The 24,080-nt window shown below is 42.9% G+C and overlaps 1 protein-coding gene across 3 annotated transcripts in view; it reads left to right on the forward strand.

The window, feature by feature from the left end:
- The window catches only part of LOC106592454 (pyruvate carboxylase, mitochondrial), a 482,562-nt gene that overhangs the window by 62,964 nt on the left and 395,518 nt on the right, over nucleotides 1-24,080 (forward strand). For all 3 annotated transcript variants that reach the window (XM_045701616.1, XM_045701615.1, XM_045701617.1), the window contains exon 10: nucleotides 14,399-14,517. In XM_045701616.1, coding sequence (XP_045557572.1) covers nucleotides 14,399-14,517 — 119 coding nt within the window. The remainder of the gene's footprint in view (nucleotides 1-14,398; nucleotides 14,518-24,080) is intronic.

Genomic DNA, 24,080 nt, shown 5'->3' on the forward strand with positions numbered 1-24,080 from the left:
TGCACACTGAGTCTGTACATAGTCAAAGCTTTCCTTAATTTTTGGTCAGTCACAGTGGTCAGGTATTCTGCCACTGTGTACTCTCTGTTTAGGGCCAAATAGCATTCTAGTTTTCTCTGTTTTTTGTTAATTCTTTCCAATGTGTCAAGTGATTATCTTTTTGTTTTCTCATGATTTGGTTGGGTCTAATTGTGTTGCTGTCCTGTGGCTCTGTGGGGTCTGTTTGTGTTTGTGAACAGAGCCCCAGGACCAGCTTGCTTAGTTGACTCTTCTCCAGGTTCATCTCTCTGTAGGTGATGGCTTTGTTATGGAAGATTTGAGAATCGCTTCCTTTTATGTTGTTTGTAGAATTTAACGTTTCTTTTCTGGATTTTGATAATTAGCGGGTATCAACCTAATCCTGTTCTGCATGCATTATTTGAGTAATAAGGCATGAAGGGGTGTGGTATATGGCCAATATACCACGGCTAAGGGCTGGTCGTATGCACGACGCAACACAGAGTGCCTTATTGCTATTATACATTGTTTACCAATGTAATAAGAGCAGTAAAAATACCTGTGGTATACCGTCTGATAGAACACAGCTGTCAGCCAATCAGCCATCGGCTTGAACCACCCAGTTAATAATTGGTGTTTTACGTTGTACATGGAGTATGTTTTTGCAGAGTCTCAATTTGGTGTTTGTCTTTTTTTGTGATATCTTGGTTGGTGAGCGGACCCCAGACCTCACAACCGTAATGGGTTCTCTCTCTCTCTCTCTCTCTCTCTCTCTATAGTGTAATGTCTGGGCTAGCTGTCTAATCAGTTATTCATTGATGCATACAGGAGGCTATTTAATTCATAGTCACATAGTCGCACACACTCACACTTAGAGGACAGACAAGTAGACACACTCACACACAGAAACACACACACACACACACACACACACACACACATGCACGGTTGCACAGTCAGCCATGGATGTTATTACTTCTCTCTCACCCTTTTCTGTCTCTTCTTCCCTCCCTCACTTCCTTAGGAAGTATCAAGTACCGCAGTGTAGCACACACACACACACACACACACACGGTGAGAGTTAAAGTTGAGGAGGAGGCAGGGAGAAGATGAGAGAGAGACCTGTACAGAAGTAGTAGAAGGAGCAGTGTCTTGAAGACTAGATTGTACCGGGGACTCGTCTTGTTGACAATTTACAGAATATAGGGAGTGGAGAAGTGTGTGTGTGGAGAAGTGTGTGTGTGTGTGTGTGTGTGTGTGTGTGTGTGTGTGTGTGTGTGTGTATATTCGTGCAATAGATCACAATGTATTCATCACATGCTTGGTAAACAACAGGTGTAGCCTACCAGTGAAATGCTTCACAACAACGTAGAGAAAGAAAATAGAGAAATAATAGAAGTAATAATAAATACACAATGAGTAATGATAACATGGCTTTATACAGGAAGTACCAGTACTGAGTAATGATAACATGGCTTTATACAGGAAGTACCAGTACTGAGTAATGATAACATGGCTTTATACAGGAAGTACCAGTACTGAGTAATGATAACATGGCTTTATACAGGAAGTACCAGTACTGAGTAATGATAACATGGCTTTATACAGGAAGTACCAGTACTGAGTAATGATAACATGGCTTTATACAGGAAGTACCAGTACTGAGTAATGATAACATGGCTTTATACAGGGGTACCAGTACTGAGTAATGATAACATGGCTTTATACAGGAAGTACCAGTACTGAGTAATGATAACATGGCTTTATACAGGGGTACCAGTACTGAGTAATGATAACATGGCTTTATACAGGAAGTACCAGTACTGAGTAATGATAACATGGCTTTATACGGGAAGTACCAGTACTGAATAATGATAACATGGGTTTATACAGGGAGTACCAGTACTGAGTAATGATAACATGGCTTTATACAGGAAGTACCAGTACTGAGTAATGATAACATGGCTTTATACAGGAAGTACCAGTACTGAGTAATGATAACATGGCTTTATACAGGAAGTACCAGTACTGAGTAATGATAACATGGGTTTATACAGGAAGTACCAGTACTGAGTAATGATAACATGGCTTTATACAGGAAGTACCAGTACTGAGTAATGATAACATGGGTTTATACAGGAAGTACCAGTACTGAGTAATGATAACATGGCTTTATACAGGAAGTACCAGTACTGAGTAATGATAACATGGCTTTATACAGGAAGTACCAGTACTGAGTAATGATAACATGGCTTTATACACGGGGTACCAGTACTGAGTAATGATAACATGGCTTTATACAGGAAGTACCAGTACTGAGTAATGATAACATGGCTTTATACAGGAAGTACCAGTACTGAGTAATGATAACATGGCTTTATACAGGAAGTACCAGTACTGAGTAATGATAACATGGCTTTATACAGGAAGTACCAGTACTGAGTAATGATAACATGGCTTTATACGGGCAGTACCAGTACTGAATAATGATAACATGGCTTTATACAGGAAGTACCAGTACTGAGTAATGATAACATGGCTTTATACGGGAAGTACCAGTACTGAATAATGATAACATGGGTTTATACAGGGAGTACCAGTACTGAGTAATGATAACATGGCTTTATACAGGAAGTACCAGTACTGAGTAATGATAACATGGCTTTATACAGGAAGTACCAGTACTGAGTAATGATAACATGGCTTTATACAGGAAGTACCAGTACTGAGTAATGATAACATGGGTTTATACAGGAAGTACCAGTACTGAGTAATGATAACATGGCTTTATACAGGAAGTACCAGTACTGAGTAATGATAACATGGCTTTATACAGGAAGTACCAGTACTGAGTAATGATAACATGGCTTTATACAGGAAGTACCAGTACTGAGTAATGATAACATGGCTTTATACAGGAAGTACCAGTACTGAGTAATGATAACATGGCTTTATACGGGAAGTACCAGTACTGAATAATGATAACATGGGTTTATACAGGAAGTACCAGTACTGAGTAATGCTAACATGGCTTTATACAGGAAGTACCAGTACTGAGTAATGATAACATAGCTTTATACAGGGGTACCAGTACTGAGTAATGATAACATGGCTTTATACAGGGGTACCAGTACTGAGTAATGATAACATGGCTTTATACAGGAAGTACCAGTACTGAGTAATGATAACATGGCTTTATACAGGAAGTACCAGTACTGAGTAATGATAACATGGCTTTATACAGGAAGTACCAGTACTGAGTAATGATAACATGGCTTTATACAGGAAGTACCAGTACTGAGTAATGATAACATGGCTTTATACAGGGAGTACCAGTACTGAGTAATGATAACATGGCTTTATACAGGGGTACCAGTACTGAGTAATGATAACATGGCTTTATACAGGAAGTACCAGTACTGAGTAATGATAACATGGCTTTATACACGGGGTACCAGTACTGAGTAATGATAACATGGCGTTATACAGGAAGTACCAGTACTGAGTAATGATAACATGGCTTTATACAGGGTCAGGTAGAGGTTGAAAATATCAGTGAAGACACTTGCCAGTTGGTCAGCGCATGCTCGGAGTACACGTCCTGGTAATCCGTCTGGCCCTGCGGCCTTATGAACGTTAACCTGTTTAAAAGTCTTACTCACATTGGCTACAGAGAGCGTGATCACACAGTTGTCCGGAACAGCTGGTGCCCTCATGGATGGTTTGGTGTTGCTTGCCTCGAAGCGAGCATAGAAGGCATTTAGCTCTTCTGGTAGGCTCGCGTCACTGGGCAGCTCATGGCTGGGTTTCCCTTTGTAATGCGTGATAGTTTTTAAGCCCTGCCACATCCGACGAGTGTCAGAGCCGGTGTTGTAGGATTCGATCTTAGTCCTGTATTGACACTGCCTGTTTGATGCTCCGTCGGAGGGTGTAGCAGGATTTCTTATAAGTGTCTGGGTTAGTGTCCTGCTTCTGGTTGGGGTATGTACGTGCGGTCACTGTGGGGAGTTTTTGCTTGTAAGCAGGAACCAGGAGGATAGAGTTATGGACAGATTTACCATATGGAGGGCGAAGGAGAGCTTTGTACAAATCTCTGTGTGTGAAGTAAAGATTTGTATTGTTTTAGTTGCACAGGTGACATGCTGGTTGAAATGAGGTAAAATGGATTTAAGTTTCCCTGCATTAAAGTCCCTGCCACTAGGAGCGACGCCTCTGTATGAGCATTTTCTTGTTTGCTTATGGCCTTATACAGCTCGTTGAGTGCGGTCTTAGTGCCAGCATCAATTTGTGGTGCTAAATAGACAGCTACAAAAAATTTCAATGGAAACCCTCTGGGTAAATTTACCATGAGGTATTCTAATTCAGGTGAGCAGAACCTCGAGACTTCCTTAATATTAGAGATTGCGCACCAGCTGTTGTTAACGACGCTGCCGTTTTGTTCTGACGATGCGTAGAAAAACCAGCTAGAATATTATCCATGTCCTTGTTCAGCCAAGTTTCCGAGAAACATTGGATAGTACAGTTTCTTCAGGTCCCGTTGATAGGATAGTCTCGAACGTCGCTCGTCCAGTTTATTCTCCAGTGATTGTCCATTCGCCAACAGAACAGAGGGTAGAGGTGAATTATTTACTCACCACTGTAGTTTCATCAGGGTGCCCTCATTTCAGCCTCTATATTGCCGTCTCTGGGGATTAGGGCGAGCAGTATGTCCAGAAGCTCTTTTCGGTCATTGGAAACAATGTCAGAAACATAAAAAATATAGAAAAATATCTGAAGAAAAACACATTGGTCACGAGCCCTATTCAGTCCAGTGCCATTCTCACTTTTCTATGTTTGTGTCTGTGTCATTAGGCCTGGTGTGTCAGAGAGGGAGAGGAGAAGGAGAGGGAGAGGAAGAGGGGAGAGGGAAAGAGGGAGAGTGGGAGAGGGAGGGTGAGAGGGGCAGAGGGAGAAAGAGAGAGAGAGGAGAGAGAAAGAGAGCGACAAGAGATGAGAAAGAAAAACATGAACACAAGAAGGAAAACAAAAGAAAGGGAGAATAAAATCCAATGAAACGAATGCAGATGAAGATAACGTATACATTATAGTGTATCACCATGGTAACCATGTTTCATGTTGTTTTATTTGACGGGTTGATAAGGCGGGTTGCTATGGTGACAACAGTTCTGCCCAGAGATTCTCAAATACAGGGTTTGGTTAAGTAAATGTTCTTCCTTACTCTCGTTTTCGCTCTCTCTGTCCCTGTTTCTCTCTCTTTCTCACTCTCGCACCCCCCCTCTCTCTCTTTCTCTGTTTCTCTCTCTCTATCACTCTTGCTCTCTCTCTCTCTCTCTCTGTCCCCGTTTCTCTCTCACTCCTTCTCTCCCTCAATTGTGGGACCATCTGTCCAGCTCTACCTGTTCCCTGGTGATGCTGTCTGAAGATGCTTGGCCTTCTCTTCTGTCCTCCTCTCTACATTTACATTACAATACATTTGAGTCATTTAGCAGACACTCTTATCCAGAGCGACTTACTGTTAGTGCATTCATCATCAGATAGCTAGGTGAGACATCCACATAGCATAGTCACAGTAAGTACATTTTTAATCAATAAAGTAGCTTTCAGAAGTCAACGCTGGTATTTTTTTAAATATATAATACAAAACCTCTCATCTCTCTCTACCTCTCCAACCCTCCATCTCTTTCAACCTCTCCACCTCTCCATATCTCTCCTCTCCACCTCTCAATCCCTCATCTCTCTCTACCTCTCTACCTCTCCATCCTTCCATCTCTCTCTACCTCTCCACCTCTCTACCTCTACCTCTCCACCTCTCAATCCCTCATCTCTCTCTACCTCTCTACCTCTCCATCCTTCCATCTCTCTCTACCTCTCCACCTCTCCACCTCTCAATCCCTCATCTCTCTCTACCTCTCTACCTCTCCATCCTTCCATCTCTTTCAACCTCTCCACCTCTCCATCCCTCCGTCTCTCTCTACCTCTCTACCTCTCCACCTCTCTACCTCTCCACCTCTCCACCTCTCCACCTCTCAATCCCTCATCTCTCTCTACCTCTCTACCTCTCTACCTCTCTACCTCTCTACCTCTCTACCTATCCATCCTTCCATCTCTCTCTACCTCTCCACCTCTCCATCTCTCTCTACCTCTCTCTCTACCTCTCCACCTCTCCATCCCTCCATCTCTCTACATCTCCACCTCTCCATCCCTCCATCTCTCGCTACCTCTATCTCTCCATCCCTCAATCTCTCTCTACTTTTCCATCCCTCCATCGCTCCATCTCTCTCTACCTCTCCACCTCTCATCCCTCCATCCTTCCATCTCTCTCTACCTACCCTACCTCTCCACCTCTCCATCCCTCCATCTCTCTCTACCTCTTTACCTCTCCATCCCTCCGTCTCTCTCTACCTCTCTACATCTCCACCTCTCCATCCCTCCATCTCCCTCTACTTCTCCATCCCTCCATCTCTCTCTACCTCTCATCCCTCCATCCCTCCATCTCTCTACCTACCCTACCTCTCCATCTCTCCATCCTTCCATCCTAACCACAAACATCTGTCTCTGGATCTTCACTCCTCGCCATCCCTCCATCTCTCTCCACCCTTCTCACCTCCCCTCTCCATCCCTCCATCTCTCTCCACCCTTCTCACCTCCCCTCTCCATCTCTCTCCACCCTTCTCACCTCCCCTCTCCATCCCTCCATCTCTCTCCACCCTTCTCACCTCCCCTCTCCATCCTCCATCTCTCTCCACCCTTCTCACCTCCCCTCTCCATCTCTCTCCACCCTTCTCACCTCCCCTCTCCATCCCTCCATCTCTCTCCACCCTTCTCACCTCCCCTCTCCATCCCTCCATCTCTCTCTACCTCTTTACCTCTCCATCCCTCCGTCTCTCTCTACCTCTCTACATCTCCACCACTCCATCCCTCCATCTCCCTCTACTTCTCCATCCCTCCATCCCTCCATCTCTCTCTACCTCTCATCCCTCCATCCCTCCATCTCTCTACCTACCCTACCTCTCCATCTCTCCATCCTTCCATCCTAACCACAAACATCTGTCTCTGGATCTTCACTCCTCGCCATCCCTCCATCTCTCTCCACCCTTCTCAACCCCCTCTCCATCCCTCCATCTCTCTCCACCCTTCTCACCTCCCCTCTCCATCCCTCCATCTCTCTCCACCCTTCTCACCTCCCCTCTCCATCTCTCTCCACCCTTCTCACCTCCCCTCTCCATCCCTCCATCTCTCTCCACCCTTCTCACCTCCCCTCTCCATCCCTCCATCTCTCTCCACCCTTCTCACCTCCCCTCTCCATCCCTCCATCTCTCTCCACCCTTCTCACCTCCCCTCTCCATCCCTCCATCTCTCTCCACCCTTCTCACCTCCCCTCTCCATCTCTCTCCACCCTTCTCACCTACCCTCTCCAACCCCCTCCTTCTTTTCTTTCCTCCTCTCCTCTTACCTTTCAATAGCGACAGAATAGAGGAGATAAAATAATGACAGAATAGAGGAGATAAAATAGTGACAGAATAGAGGAGATAAAATACTGACAGAATAGAGGAGATAAAATACTGACAGAATAGAGGAGATAAAATTGAACAGATTCCTAGAAATTATGTGTCGGCATATTGACATGAGCACGCGGATGTGTGTATTTGTGTGTGTGTGTGTGTATTTGTGTGTGTGTGTGTGTGTGTGTGTGTGTGTGTGTGTGTGTATTTGTGTGTGTGTGCGTGTGTGTTTCTGCTCTTGGCAATGCTTGTCATGGGTAGGATTAGGTAGCATGCAGCGATGAATTGCACAGAGAAATTGGATCAAAGTAAGTGTGTGTGTGTATGCGTGTGTGTGTGAAAAGAAATTGGATCAGATTACTTTGACATTTGGCTCAGATTATCCTCAATTCCTATTGACAGGGGGAGAAGGAGGGAGGGTGGGTGGGTGGGAAAGAGGGACAGAGAGAGAGAAACGGTGGGAGGGAGAGAGAGAGGGAAATAGATAGAGTGGGAGGGAGAGATGAATCTGGAACAAAAATTGTTTTTCCAAACCTGTTCTAAACCTGTTCTAAACCTGTTCTAAACTTGATCTAAACCTAATCTGAACCTGTTCTGACCCTGTTCTAAACCTGTTCTAAACTTGTTCTAAACCTGTTTTAAACCTGTTCTGAACTTGTTCTGAACCTGTTCTAAACCTGCTCTAAACTTGTTCTTAACCTGTTCTAAACTTGTTCTAAACCTTCTCTAAACTTGTTCTTAACCTGTTCTAAACCTGCTCTAAACTTGTTCTTAACCTGTTCTAAACTTGTTCTAAACCTTCTCTAAACTTGTTCTTAACCTGTTCTAAACCTGTTCTAAACTTGTTCTAAACCTGTTCTAATCCTATTTCAACTGCCTTGTGCTCCTCCCTAACTGTTCTACAAATGTTATAAACCTGTTCTAAACCGTTCGTGAACGTAACCCTAAATTCCCTTAGTGACCTCTCAACCCATTTAACCACATCAATGATATTGATCGAATGATAGATTTACCCCTGTGTTGCATAGACACACGTGATGTACCATACACTCTGGCATTCCCTGACCTAGCTACCCTTTTCGTCCTCTTTCTCTCTCTGTCACTTTGTCGCTCTCTCTCTGTCTCCCCTCCCTCCCTATGTTTACATTACCAAAGCAAATGGATAAACAAAAGTGAAATAAATGAATAAAAAATTATATATACAGTGTTGTAACAATGTGCAAATAGTTAAAGTACAAAAGGGGAAATAAATAAACATAAATATGGGATGTATTTACAATGGTGTTTGTTCTTCACTGGTTGCCCTTTTCTTGTGGCAACAGGTCACACATCTTGCTGCTGTGATGGCACACTGTGGTATTTCACCCAGTAGATATGGGAGTTTATCAAAATTGGATTTGTTTTCTAATTCTGTGTGGGTCTGTGTTATCTGAGGGCTTTCCTTAAGTTTGCGTCAGTCACAGTGGTCCCTCCCTCCCTCCCTCCTACCCCCCACTCCCTCCCTCCCTCCCTCCCTCCAGGCCAACGAGGGCCTGTGTGTGTGTGTGTGTGTGTGTGTGTGTGTGTGTGTGTGTGTTAGGTTATTGAACACACCTGAATCAGTTTTGGTGATGCTTCAGGTGTTATGGCACTACAGGGTGGAATAATCATCCACACACACACACACACACACACACACACACACACACACACACACACACACACACACACACACACACACACTAGACGCAACGCTCAGGCCTAATGTTTAACAGAATGCTAACGATTAGCATCTTCCACCAGCATTTCTCTAGACGCAACACTGAGGCTTAATGTTTAACATACTGGTTTTGCTGTTTTCTTGACGTTGAAAGAGCAGAGTTTTTTTTAATGTTCATATTGTGGCAAACCTCTTCAAAGTTATGAGCGTTTGTCACAAATTAAGTGTGAAACTGTCACCAAAGTCAGCCCAGAATGAACATGACAGTACCTGTGTGTTTGTTTCGCTGTCCTGGTCCACCCAGGACGCAGGTAAGGTCAAGGATAGCAGGGTTCGGTACACAAATCTGGTTCTCGGTAGGTCCAGGTCTAAACGCCAACAGGTAAGTCCAAAACAGTCCAGCTCGTACACGGTAAATCCAGCCAATGTAGATTGTCTCTTTCTCTATGGTTCATAGATCCTTCCCGCCCTCTCTCTCCCTTCCTGGTTTTTCTTGACCTTTTATCTGTGGGTCGGCTCCACCTTCTGAGGGTTCCCCTTGCTCCTGTGAATTGTAGTTTTGGCAGTCGGCCATTTTGTGATCTGTAGTTCTGATCGGGGTGGCCATTTTAGTGATCGGGCAGAGCCCGTTTATTAGTTCTGCCCTCACATATCTGCCATTTATCACTCGACCCCCTTCTTTGCCACACATCTCCCCCCCCTAGATCCGACCCCCTAGGTCGGGCTACCGCAGCAAAATATGCGTGCATGCGGGATAACCCATCCACATTTCCCATTTCCTTCCCTGCTCTGTGTTTCAAGTCAAAGTGAAACGGTTGGAGACTCAAAAACCACCGCATCACCCGAGCGTTCTTCTCTTTAGCCCTATGCATCCAGGTGAGTGGTGCATGGTCACTGATGAGGGTGAAGTGGCGCCCCAGCAGGTAGTATTTCAGGCTTTCCAGAGCCCACTTTACTGCCAGCGCCTCTTTCTCAACAACTGAGTAGTTGGTTTCCCGTGGTTCCAGCTTCCTGCTTAAAAACAGGATGGGGTGTTCCACCCCTTCTACCTCTTGGGACAGCACTGCTCCCAAGCCGACCTCTGAAGCATCCGTCTGAACCACAAACTCTCTCTCAAAGTCTGGTACCACCAGCACTGGATTACAGCAGAGGGCCTCCTGTAATGTCCTAAATGCTTTGGTGGCCCTTTCAGCCCACTTGACCATGTTTGGCCCTCTGGCTCTAGTCATGTCGGTGAGTGGGGCGGCCACTGTGGCATAACTTGGGATGAACTTCCGGTAGTACCCGGTCAGCCCTAGGAAGGCTCGAACCTGCTTCTTATTTACTGGTTTCGCCATTCTCTAATTGCCTCCACCTTCTTACGTTGGGGTTTGATTAATCCTCTTCCCACTGTGTATCCCAGATACTCAGTTTCCTCTAACCCCACATAACACTTGGCAGGGTTCGCTGTGAGCCCTGCCTTTCTAAGGGCGTCTAACACTGCCTGTACCCGGGGTAAGTGGGATTCCCAATCTGGGCTGTAGATCCCCACGTCATCTAAATAAGCTGCGGCGTATGTTTGATGCGGTTTTAGGACCTTGTCCATGAGCCGTTGAAAGGTGGCTGGGGCCCCGTGTAGGCCGAATGGCATGACGGTGTATTGAAACAAACCGTCAGGGGTTGCAAAGGCTGTCTTTTCTTTGGCCCTGGGGGTCAGAGGAATTTGCCAGTACCCTTTTGTCAGGTCCAGGGTCGTAATGTACCGAGCTTTACCAATTTTCTCCAGTAGTTCGTCTACTCTGGGCATGGGGTAGGCATCAAACTTGGAGATTTCATTTACTTTCCGAAAGTCGTTACAGAACCGCAAAGACCCATCGGGCTTGGAGACCATCACAATTGGGCTAGACCACTCACTATGTGACTCTTCGATCAATCCAGCTGTCAACATTTTCTCCGTCTCTGCTCTAATCGCTGCCTGTCGAGCCTCGGGTACCCGATATGGCCTCATGCTCACTTTTCTCCCTGGTAGGGAAACGATATCATGAGCTGTAACCTCAGTTCGGCCGGGTACCTCTGAAAACACATCTCTGTTTTTCTGGATCAGGGTCTTTACTTCCTGTACTTGTGCTGGGGACAAAGTAGGTGAAATATTTACTTTGGCTGTCTCCTGAGTGTGTGTGGGGTACGTGACCATTAGTGTTTCTCTCTCTCTCCATGCTTTTAACAGGTTTATGTGATATATCTGTTCCTGGGGCCGTCGACCTGGCTGTCGGATCCGATAATTAACTTCTCCTATTCTCTCCAGTACTTCATATGGTCCTTTCCATGTGGCTAGTAGTTTTGGCAGTCGGCCATTTTGTGATCTGTAGTTCTGATCGGGGTGGCCATTTTAGTGACCGGGCAGAGCCCGTTTATTAGTTCTGCCCTCACATATCTGCCATTTATCACTCGACCCCCTTCTTTGCCACAATATTTAAACATATACAGTACCTTCGGAAAGTATTCAGACCCCTTGATTTTTCCAACATTTTGTTACGTTACAGCCTTATTCTAAAATGGATTAAATACTTTCCCCCCCCTCATCAATCTACACACAATACCCCATAATGACATCACAATACCCCATAATGACATCGCAATACCCCATAATGACATCACAATACCCTATAATGACAAAGCAAAAACAGTTTTTTAGAAATGTTTGAAAATTTACAAAAAAAAATTTAATATCACATTTACATAAGTATTCAGACACTTTACTCAGTACTTTGTTGAAACACCTTTGGCAGCGATTACAGCCTTTGAGACTTCTTGGGTATGACTCTACAAGCTTGGCACACCTGTATTTGGGGAGTTTCTCCCATTATTCTCTGCAGATCCTCTCAGCTCTGTCAGGTTGGATGGGGAGCGTCGCTGAACAGCTATTTTCATGTCTCTCCAGAGATGTTCGATTGGGTCCGGGCTCAGACTGGGCCACTCAAGGACATTCAGAGACTTGTCCCGAAGTCACTCCTGCGTTGTCTTGGCTGTGTGCTTAGGGTCGGTGTCCTGTTGAAAGGTGTACCTTCGCCCCAATCTGAGGTCCTGAGGAGCTCTGTAGCAGGTTTTCATCAAGGATCTCTCTGTGCTTTGGTCCGTTCATCTTTCCCTCGATCCTGACTAGTTTCTCAGTCCCTGAAAAACATCCCCACAGCATGATGCTGCCACCACCATGCCAGGTTTCCTCCAGACGTGACGCTTTGCATTCAGGCCAAAGAGTTAAATCTTGGTTTCATCAGAAAAGAGAATCTTGTTTTTTATGATCTGAGAGTCTTTAGGTACCTTTTGGCAAACTCCAAGTGGGCTGTCATGTGCCTTTTACTGAGGAGTGGCTTCCGTCTGGCCACTTTACCATAAAGGCCTGATTGGTGGAATGCTGCAGAGATGGTTGTCCTTCTGGAAGATTCTCCCATCTCCACAGAGGAACTCTGGAGCTCTGTCAGAGTGACCATCGGGTTCTTAGTCACCTCACTGACCAAGGCCCTTCTCCCCCGATTGCTCAGTTTGGCCGGGCTGCCAGCTCTAGGAAGAGTCTTGGTGGTCCCAAACTTCTTCCATTGAAGAATGATGGAGGCCACTGTGTTCTTGGGGACCTTTCCCAGATTTGTGCTTCGACACAATCCCGTCTCGGAGCTCTACTGACAATTCCTTCGACTTCACGGCTTGGTTTTTGCTCTGACGTGCACCGTCAACTGTGGGACCTTATATAGACAGGTGTGTGCCTTTCCGAATCAAGTCCAATCAGTTGAATTTACCACAGGTGGACCAATCAAGTTGTTGAAACATCTCAAGGCTGATCAATAGAAACAGGACGCAACTGAACTCAACTTTGAGTCTCATAGCAAAGGGTCTGAATACTTATGTAAATAAAGTATCCTTTTTTTTTTAAATGGTACATTTGCAAACATTTCAAAAAGCTTGTTTTCACTTTGTCATTATGGGATATTGTTTGTAGATTGATAAGGAAAAAATGTATTTTTTTAAATCAATTTTAGAATAAGGCTGTAACGTAACAAAAGGTGTAAAGAATCAAGGGGTCTGAATACTTTCTGAATGCACTGTGTACTAATTGATATGCCCCATATACAGTACTGTAGGTTGGCTGTGAGAATGCAGTTTGTTATAACGTCTCCTGAAAATTGTCTATGAGAACACAGGCATGGTGTATAACAGATAATATTAATAATAATAATAATAATAATAATAATAATATAGTATATTTACCAACGGCTCTCTGTTATATCCAGTTTGGCTATGAAAATGCTAACAGTGTTATATGTACATGATGAAAATTATACTGCTGATATTACCAATATGCTACGTGCTATATCTCTCCTTACAGGTTGGCTATTAGAATGCTAACAGGTTTCTGTTATAAGTCAATAAGAATTTGTTCTTAACTGACTTGCCTAGTTAAAGAAAGGTTAAATAAAATAGAAATAAAATATCTCCCCATACAGGTTGGCTCTTAGAATGCTAACAGGTTTCTGTTATATCTCCCCTTACAGGTTAGCTATTAGCATGCTAACAGGTTTCTGTTATATCTCCCCTTACAGGTTAGCTATTAGCATGCTAACAGGTTTCTGTTATATCTCCCCTTACAGGTTGGCTATTAGAATGCTAACAGGTTTCTGTTATATCTCCCCCTACAGGTTAGCTATTAGAATGCTAACAGGTTTCTGTTATATCTCCCCATACAGATTAGCTATTAGAATGCTAACAGGTTTCTGTTATATCTCCCCCTACAGGTTAGCTATTAGAATGCTAACAGGTTTCTGTTAAATCTCCCCCTACAGGTTAGCTATTAGAATGCTAACAGGTTTCTGTTATATCTCCCCCTACAGGTTAGCTATTAGAATGCTAACAGGTTTCTGTTATATCTCCCTGTACAGGTTAGCAATTAGAATGCTAACAGGTTTCTGTTATATCTCCCCTTACAGGTTAGCTATTAGCATGCTAACAGGTTTCTGTTATATCTCCCCTTACAGGTTGGCTATTAGAATGCTAACAGGTTTCTGTTATATCTCCCCCTACAGGTTAGCTATTAGAATGCTAACAGGTTTCTGTTATATCTCCCCTTACAGGTTAGCTATTAGAATGCTAACAGGTTTCTTTTATATCTCCCCTTACAGGTTAGCTATTAGAATGCTAACAGGTTAACATGTTATATCTCCCTTTATAGGTCGGCTATGAGAATGCGGGCACTGTGGAGTTCCTAGTGGATAAACACGGGAAACATTACTTCATAGAAGTCAACTCCAGACTACAGGTGGAACACACTGTCACTGAGGAGGTTACAGAGTAAGTACTGCTGTGTGTGTGTGTGTGTGTGTGTGTGTGTGTGTGTGTGTGTGTGTGTGTGTGTGTGTGTGTGTGTGTGTGTGTGTGTGTGTGTGTGTGTTTGTCTCTGATTGGTCAAAAGTATCAGAAATTGGTCTGCTTGTATAAACGCAGCCTAACAGCTTTCTTCGACTGTGTGTGTATATCAGTGTCTGTGTCGGTGTGTTTATGTGTGTGTGTGTGTGTGTGTGTTTTTGTGTGGTAGAATTGGGCGGTGTACCATATATACCATATATACCGGGGTATTTGGAAATTGCTACGGGACAGGTTTTCAATACCGTTGAAACTGTTTCTTTGAAGTTTTTCATGAAATGTGAATATCTGTAGCTACTTTTTCTGTAAACACCTACAGTCATCTTGTACACTACGCTAGGAGATTCACCAGGTTGCGTCTCCATTTCACATTATTGTATATTATGACCTTCAACGCTGCAGATATCGTTCAGGGCCCTTCCTCAAATCTGTGCCTCGACACAATCCTGTCTCGGAGCTCTACAGACATTTTCTTCGACCTCATGGCTTGGTGTTTACTCTGAAGTGCACTCTCAACTGTGGGACCTTATATAGACAGCCTTTCCAAATCATGTCCAATCAATTAAATTTACCACAAGTGGACTCAAGTCAAGCTGTAGAAACATCTCAAAGATGATCAATGGAAACAGGATGCACCTGAGCTCAATTTGGAGTCTCATAGCAAACAGGCTGAATAATTATGTAAATACATGAGCAAAAATGTATAAAAAACTGTTTTCACTTTGTAATTATGGGGTATTGTGTGTAAATTGACGAGGGAAAATGTATTTAATCCATTTTAGAATAAGGCTGTAAACTTAACAAAATGTGGAAAAAGTGAAGGGGTCTGAATACTTTCCGAATGCACTGTCTATTGAAAGGCAACAGTGTTTTTTTTTTCTTCAATAGAGTGATCAGAAATGTACAACTGTAGTTGTCCTTCAAAGAAAATACATTAGTGCAACAAATTCGGCAGAAAACAGCTTCCTTTTCATCAGATGACAACAGAAGTGCAACGCAGCCACAATGATTAAATTAGTAATTTTTTTCTCCAGAAACGATGCATGGCTATCATATTTCAAATTTTTATCATAGAAAGAATGTAGCAAGCTACATTTCCTAATGTTTTGTTTAAAGTTAATCTTGCATTTTACCAAGTAGGCTGGCCACACTGAGAAAAGTACAGTTGAACAGTAGCTCCACATCAGTCAGAACGCTCTCTGCTGACAGAATGACGTCCGTGAATTCTTATCCAAATGGAGAAGTGCAACTGAAGCACAAGGTTAGTCTGATGCCGAGCAGAATTTATAATAATAAGCATTTTAGTTCTGCGTTTACAAAATGCAGCAAGATATTTCTTATGTGTTTTATCTTTTTTTCCTGTGTGAAAAACGCAGAATTCTGCGTTAACACGACCAATACATTTAACTCGCTACTTATCTAAGTAAGTGGCTGAATTAATCAGCCAGGTTACTTGTGACCCCGTGTGGCTCAGTTGGTAGAGCATGGTGTTTGCAACGCCAGGGTTGTGGGTTCGATTCCCAGGGGGGGGGCCAGCATGGAAAACAAAAATGTATGAATTGTATGCATTCACTACTGTAAGATGCTCTGGATAAGAGCGTCTGCTAAATGACTAAAATTTAAACGTATTACTTGTGAGAAGTCAGCATTGGACTTGTCTGAGGATGTTGGGAGATGATGTAGAAACAGGCCACTAGGGGCAACAGTGATTGATGTTACATTTAGAATGCCCGTTCTTTGAAGTAGGTTTCAGTTTTGATACTAGGTTCTGAACGGGGATGGGCATAAGCATCTGGTGCGTAAGGTTGCATGTTCAAATCCAGCGATAGAATGTTGTTTTTGAGCTTTTTATCCCAAAACTTAACCTTTATCTTAACCATTCAGAGTTCATGCCTAACTTTAATATTTCAGAGTTAATGCCTAAACTTAAACCTAACCTTAAAAATTCAGAGTTACCGCCCAACCCTAGTGTGTGGTGAGTGATATAAAGGTCCGTCTGTGTCATAACAGTGGAACACAGCAGAACACATCTCTCTCTCTCTCTCTCTCTCTCTCTCTCTCTCTCTCTCTCTCTCTCTCTCTCTCTCTCTCTCTCTCTCTCTCTCTCTCTCTCTCTCTCTCTCTCTCTCGTGAAATGGATAAAAAGGTGAAGTGAACAGCAAATATTACACTCACAAAAGTTCCAAAATGATAAAATGATGTTTGTTCTTCACTGGTTGACCTTTTCTTGTGACAACAGGTCACACATCTTGCTGCTGTGATGGCACACTGTGGTATTTCGTCCAGTAGATAATCAACAATCGAATTCTTTGTGGGTCTGTGTTATCTGAGGGAAAAATGCATCTCTAATATGGCCATACATTTGGCAGGAGGTTAGGAAGTGCAGCTTAGTTTCCACCACATAGCCTGTCTTCTCTTGAGAACCAGTTTTCTTTTGGTAATTCTTTCCAATGTGTCAAGTGATTATCTTTTTGTTTTCTCATTATTTGGTTGGGTCTAATTGTGTTGCTGACCTGTGGCTCTGTGGGGTCTGTTTGTGTTTGTGTGATGGCATAGAAGGCCCTTCTTGTCTCTCAGATCGTTCACAGCTTTGTGGAAGTTACCTGTGGCACTGATGTTTAGGTAAAGGTATGTATCGTTTTTTTGTGTTCTCTAGGGCAACAGTGTCTAGATGGAATTTGTATTTGTGGTCCTGGTGACTGGATTTTATAATGTTGTATGTTTTTCCCTTAACACCACATTCCATCAATTTGTACAGCAGACCCTCATGCCAACAAAGCATGAGAAGACTTTGCCTTTGTTTTGGTTTGTTTATTTGTCAATTTGGGTGTGCAGGGTGAATACGTGGTCTGTTGTATGGTAATTTGGATAAAAATAAAAGATAAAAGATAAAAACCCTATATATTTGCTCAGTATATTGTTTTCACTGAGTAAATGTACAAGTCTGCTGTTAATGATAATGCAGAGGATATTCCCAAGGTTGCTTTTGACGTATTTTATTGGGGTCAAATTTGTCTCCACTTCAGTGGATTGGGGTAATCAGTCCTTGGTTCCAAATATTTGGTAAGATGCCAGAGCCGAGGACGATGTTAAAGAGTTTAAGTATAGCCAATTGGAATTTGTGGTCTGTATACTTTATAATTTCATATGGAATACCATCAACACCACATGCCTTTTTGGGTTGGAGGGTTTGTATTTTGTCCTCTAGTTCATTCAATGTAATTGGAGAATCCAGTGGGTTCTGGTAGTCTTTAATAGTTATTTCTAACATTTGTAATTGCACATGTACAGTTGAAGTCGGAAGTTTACATACACCTTAGCCAAATACATTTAAAACCAGTTTTTAACAATTCCTGACATTTAATCCTAATAAAAATTCCCTGTCTTAGGTCAGTTAGGATCACCACTTTATTTTAAGAATGTGAAATTTCAGAATAATAGTAGAGAGAATTATTTATTTCAGCTTTTATTTTTTTCATCACATTCCCAGTGGGTCAGAAGTTTACATACACTCAATTAGTATTTGGCCCATTCCTCCTGACAGAGCTGGTGTAACTGAGTCAGGTTTGTAGGCCTCCTTGCTCACACATGCTTTTTCAGTTCTGACCACACATGTTCTATAGCATTTTGCCACAACTTTGTAAGTATGCTTGGGGTCATTGTCCATTTGGAAGACCCATTTGCGACCAAGCTTTAACTTCCTGACTGATGTCTTGAGATGTTGCTTCAATATATCTACATAATTTTCCTACCTCATGATGTCATATATTTTGTGAAGTGCACCAGTCCCTCCTGCAGCAAAGCACCTCCATAACATGATGCTGCCACCCCCGTGCTTCACGGTTGGGATGGTGTTCTTCAGCTTGCAAGCATCCCCTTTTTCCTCCAAACATAACGATGGTCATTATGGCCAAACAGTTCTATTTTTGTTTCATCAGACCAGAGGACATTTCTCCAAAAAGTACGATCTTTGTCATCATGTCCAGTTGCAACCCGTAGTCTAGTTTTTTTATGGCGGTTTTGGAGCAGTGGCTTCTTCCTTGCTGACGGCCTTTCAGGTTATGTCGATATAGGACTCATTTTACAGTGGATATAGATACTTTTGTATCTGTTTCCTCCAGCATCTTCACAAGGTCCTTTGCTGTTGTTCTGGGAGTGATTTGCACTTTTCGCACCAAAGTACGTTCATCTCTAGGAGACAGAATGTGCCTCCTTCCTGAGTGGTATGACGGCTGCGTAGTCCCATGGTGTTTATACTTGCGTACTATTGTTTGTACAGATGAACGTGGTACCTTCAGGCGTTTGGAAATTGCTCCCAAAGATGAACCAGACTTGTGGAGGTCTACAATTTATTTTTTGATGTCTTGGCTGATTTCTTTTGATTTCCTCATGATGTCAAGCAAAGAGTCACTGAGTTTGAAGGTAGACCTTGAAATACATCCACAGGTACACCTCCAATTGACTCAAATGATGATAATTAGCCTATAAGAGGCTTCTAAAGCCATAACATCATTTTCTGGAATTTTCCAAGCTGTTTAAAGGCACAGTAAACTTAGTGTATGTAAACTTTTGATCCACTGGAATTGTGATAAAGTAAATTATAAGTGAAATAATCTGTCTGTAAACAATTTTTGGAAAAATTACTTGTGTCATGCACAAAGTAGATGTCCTAACCGACTTGCCAAAACTATAGTTTGTTAACAAGAAATTTGTGGTGTGGTTGAAAAACGAGTTTTAATGACTCCAACGTAAGTGTATGTAAACTTCCGACTTCAACTCTATATGTTTTTGCTGGTTGTTCTTTGTTCTATAGAGCCAAAAAGATTGGAGAAGTGGTTTATCCAAACATCTCCGTTTTGGATAGACAACTCTTAGTGTTGTTGTTTGTTTAGAGTTTTCCAATTTTCCCAGAAGTGGTTCGATTCTATGGATATTTCAATTACATTGAGCTAATTTCCAACTTGCTGTTAGTTATTTTTCCGTAGTGTATTTCTGTATTGTTTAAGTGATTCACCGTAGTGAAGGCGTAGGCTCAGGTTTTCTGGGTCTCTATATTTATGATTGGACAGGTTTCTCAATTTCTTTCTTAGGTTTTTGCCTTCTTCATCAAACCATTTGTCATTGTTGTTAATTTTCTTAGGTAGTCTGCTTGAAATGTTTAGATTTGATAGGGAAGCTGAGAGGTCAAATATACACCTTCACTATTACATTGAGATGCTTGGTTCAGGAAATTGTCTAAAAGGGATTGAATTTGTTGTTGTCTAATTGTTTTTTGGTAGGTTCCCACACTACTTTCCTTCCATCTATAGCATTTCTAAATATTACTCAGTTTGGCTTTGATGCCTCATGATTGAGTATTGCTCTGTTCAGGTAGACTGATTTTGCTGTGTTCTGATAGGGGTGTCAGTGGACTGACTGTGAACGCTCTGAGAGACTCTGGGTTGAGGTCAGTGATAAAGTAGTCTACAGTACCAAGAGATGAGCTATAGGTGTACCTACTATAGGAGTCTCCTCGAAGCCTACCATTGACTATGTACATACCCAGCGTCTAACAGAGCTGCAGGAGTTGTGACCCGTTTTTGTTGGTTATGTTGTCGTAGTTGTGTCTAGGGGGGTATATTGGGGAGGGAATGCTGTCACCTCCAGGCAGGTGTTTGTCCCCCTGTGTGCTGAGGGTGTCAGGTTCTTGTTCAGTTCTGGTGTTTAGGTCTCCAAAGACTAATACATGTCCCTGGGCCTGGAAATGATTGATTTCCCCCTCCAGGATGGAGCAGCTGTCTTCATTAAAGTTTGGGATTCTAGTGGGGGGATATAGGTAGGATGGAGAAGCTGTCTTCATTAAAGTATGGGGATTCTAGTGGGAGGATATAGATAGCACACAGGAGGACATTTATCTCTGCTGAGATCATGTCCTAATTAATTTCTAGCCAGATGTAAAATGTTCCTGTTTTGATTAATTTAATAGAGTGGGTTAGGTCTGCTCTATACCAAATTAGCATACCCCCTGAGTCTCTTCTATACCTGGTAGTTTGGTGGATGGGACAACCAGCTCTCTGTAACCTAGAGGGTAACCAGTGGGTCCGTCTCCTCTATATCATGTTTCTTGTAGGATGACAATGTCTGTATTTCCAATTTCTTTGATGAAGTCTGAGTTCCGGCTTTTTAGGGCAAAGGCAGATGACCTCCGACCTTGTATATTCCAGCATGAGATTGGAAAAGCTTTGTGTTCCATAGTGTCTAGTGTTGTTTTCATGTGGTTTATGCACGGACCATAACAGTAGATTTGACCATTACCTCTCTATCTCTCTTCCCCTCTCTTTCTCTCTCCGTCCCGTCTTACCTCCTGTGAGAATGCAGTTTGTTAAAATGCTGCGCATGCATGTGTTTTTCAGATCTGATTAGTCAAAAAGATCCGAAATGGGCTGCTTGTGTAAACGCAGCCTAAAAGCTTTTTTCTAGTGTGTGTAAGTATGTCTGTGTCTGTGTGGTGAGTGATATAAAGGTCCATCTGTGTCATAATCAGTGGAACACGGCTCACAGGTTATCAGCAGAACATCTCTCTCTCTCTCTCTCTCTCTCTCTCTCTCTCTCTCTCTCTCTCTCTCTCTCTCTCTCTCTCTCTCTCTCTCTCTCTCTCTCTCTCTCTCTCTCTCTCTCTCTCTTCTCTCTCTCTCTCTCTTCTTTTTTTTTTTTTTTCCCCTTCTCCCCCCTCTCTCTCTCTCTCCCTCTCCCTCTCTCCCTCTCCAACCTTGGTGAGGTTCAGTAGCATCTATTCTAGACACATTACACCTGGCACACACGTATACACGTGTACGTGACAGAAGAGTATTTATCTCATATACTAACCTGTCTAACAGAATCGTTTTTTTCATATTGACTAGCTAGTTAAGTTAGGTTTGTAACCCTGACAACTCTCTCTACTTTTCCTAATCTTTATATTGTCCCCTCTCTCTCTTTTCATAACCCTCTCTTTCGCTCTGACATCCATATCGATATAACACATCTTTCAGCTCCCTTCACCTCCTTATTGATCTCTCTCTCCATCTTTCATTTCATGACTTATTTCATATCCACCCACCTTCTGCTTTCACCTCTGATCTATAGCTACAACCTTCACCCTAACCCTCTGATCTATAGCTACAACCTTCACCTAAACCCTCTGATCTATACTTACAACCTTCACCTTAACCCTCTGATCTATAGCTACAACCTTCACCTCAACCCTCTGATCTATAGCTACAACCTTCACCTCAACCCTCTGATCTATAGCTACAACCTTCACCTCAACCCTCTGATCTATAGCTACAACCTTCACCTCAACCCTCTGATCTATAGCTACAACCTTCACCTCAACCCTCTGATCTATAGCTACAACCTTCACCTTAACCCTCTGATCTATAGCTACAACCTTCACCTCAACCCTCTGATCTATAGCTACAACCTTCACCTCAACCCTCTGATCTATAGCTACAACCTTCACCTCAACCCTCTGATCTATAGCTACAACCTTCACCTCAACCCTCTGATCTATAGCTACAACCTTCACCTCAACCCTCTGATCTATAGCTACAACCTTCACCTTAACCCTCTGATCTATAGCTACAACTTTCACCTCAATCATCTGATCTATATACTTACATCCTTCACCTCAACCCTCTGATCTATAGCTACAATTTTCACCTCAACCCTGTGATCTATAGCTACAACCTTCACCTTAACCCTCTGATCAATATACTTACAACCTTCACCATAACCCTCTGATCTATAGCTACACCTTCACCTCAATCATCTGATCTATAGCTACAAGCTTCACCTCAACCCTCTGATCTATAGCTACAACTTTCACCTCAACCCTCTGATCTATAGCTACAACCTTCACCTCAACCCTCTGATCTATAGCTACAACCTTCACCTCAACCCTCTGATCTATATACTTACAACCTTCACCTCAACCTTCTGATCTATAGCTACAACCTTCACCTCAACCCTCTGATCTATAGCTATAACCTTCACCTCAACCCTCTGATCTATAGCTACAACCTTCACCTCAACCCTCTGATCTATAGCTACAACCTCCACCTCAACCCTCTGATCTATAGCTACAACCTTCACCTCAACCCTCTGATCTATAGCTACAACCTTCACCTCAACCCTCTGATCTATAGCTACAACCTTCACCTCAACCCTCTGATCTATAGCTACAACCTTCACCTCAACCCTCTGATCTATAGCTACAACCTTCACCTCAACCCTCTGATCTATAGCTACAACCTTCACCTCAACCCTCTGATCTATAGCTACAACCTTCACCTCAACCCTCTGATCTATAGCTACAACCTTCACCTCAACCCTCTGATCTATAGCTACAACCTTCACCTTAACCCTCTGATCTATAGCTACAACTTTCACCTCAATCATCTGATCTATATACTTACATCCTTCACCTCAACCCTCTGATCTATAGCTACAATTTTCACCTCAACCCTGTGATCTATAGCTACAACCTTCACCTCAACCCTCTGATCTATAGTTACAACCTTCACCTTAACCCTCTGATCTATAGCTACAACCTTCACCTTAACCCTCTGATCTATAGCTACAACTTTCACCTCAACCCTCTGATCTATAGCTACAACCTTCACCTCAACCCTCTGATCTATAGCTACAACCTTCACCTCAACCCTCTGATCTATAGCTACAACCTTCACCTCAACCCTCTGATCTATAGCTACAACCTTCACCTCAACCCTCTGATCTATAGCTACAACCTTCACCTCAACCCTCTGATCTATATACTTACAACCTTCACCTCAACCTTCTGATCTATAGCTACAACCTTCACCTCAACCCTCTGATCTATAGCTATAACCTTCACCTCAACCCTCTGATCTATAGCTACAACCTTCACCTCAACCCTCTGATCTATAGCTACAACCTTCACCTTAACCCTCTGATCAATATACTTACAACCTTCACCTCAACCCTCTGATCTATAGCTACAACCTTCACCTCAACCCTCTGATCTATAGCTACAACCTTCACCTTAACCCTCTGATCTATAGCTACAACCTTCACCTCAACCCTCTGATCTATAGCTACAACCTTCACCTCAACCCTCTGATCTATAGTTACAACCTTCACCTTAACCCTCTGATCTATAGCTACAACCTTCACCTTAACCCTCTGATCTATAGCTACAACTTTCACCTCAACCCTCTGATCTATAGCTACAACCTTCACCTCAACCCTCTGATCTATAGCTACAACCTTCACCTTAACCCTCTGATCTATAGCTACAACCTTCACCTCAACCCTCTGATCTATAGCTACAACCTTCACCTTAACCCTCTGATCTATAGCTACAACCTTCACCTCAACCCTCTGATCTATAGCTACAACCTTCACCTCAACCCTCTGATCTATAGCTACAACCTTCACCTTAACCCTCTGATCAATATACTACCAACCTTCACCTTAACCCTCTGATCTAT

The sequence above is a fragment of the Salmo salar genome, chromosome ssa18, assembly GCF_905237065.1.
Source record: "Salmo salar chromosome ssa18, Ssal_v3.1, whole genome shotgun sequence".
Taxonomy (NCBI): Eukaryota; Metazoa; Chordata; class Actinopteri; order Salmoniformes; family Salmonidae; genus Salmo; species Salmo salar.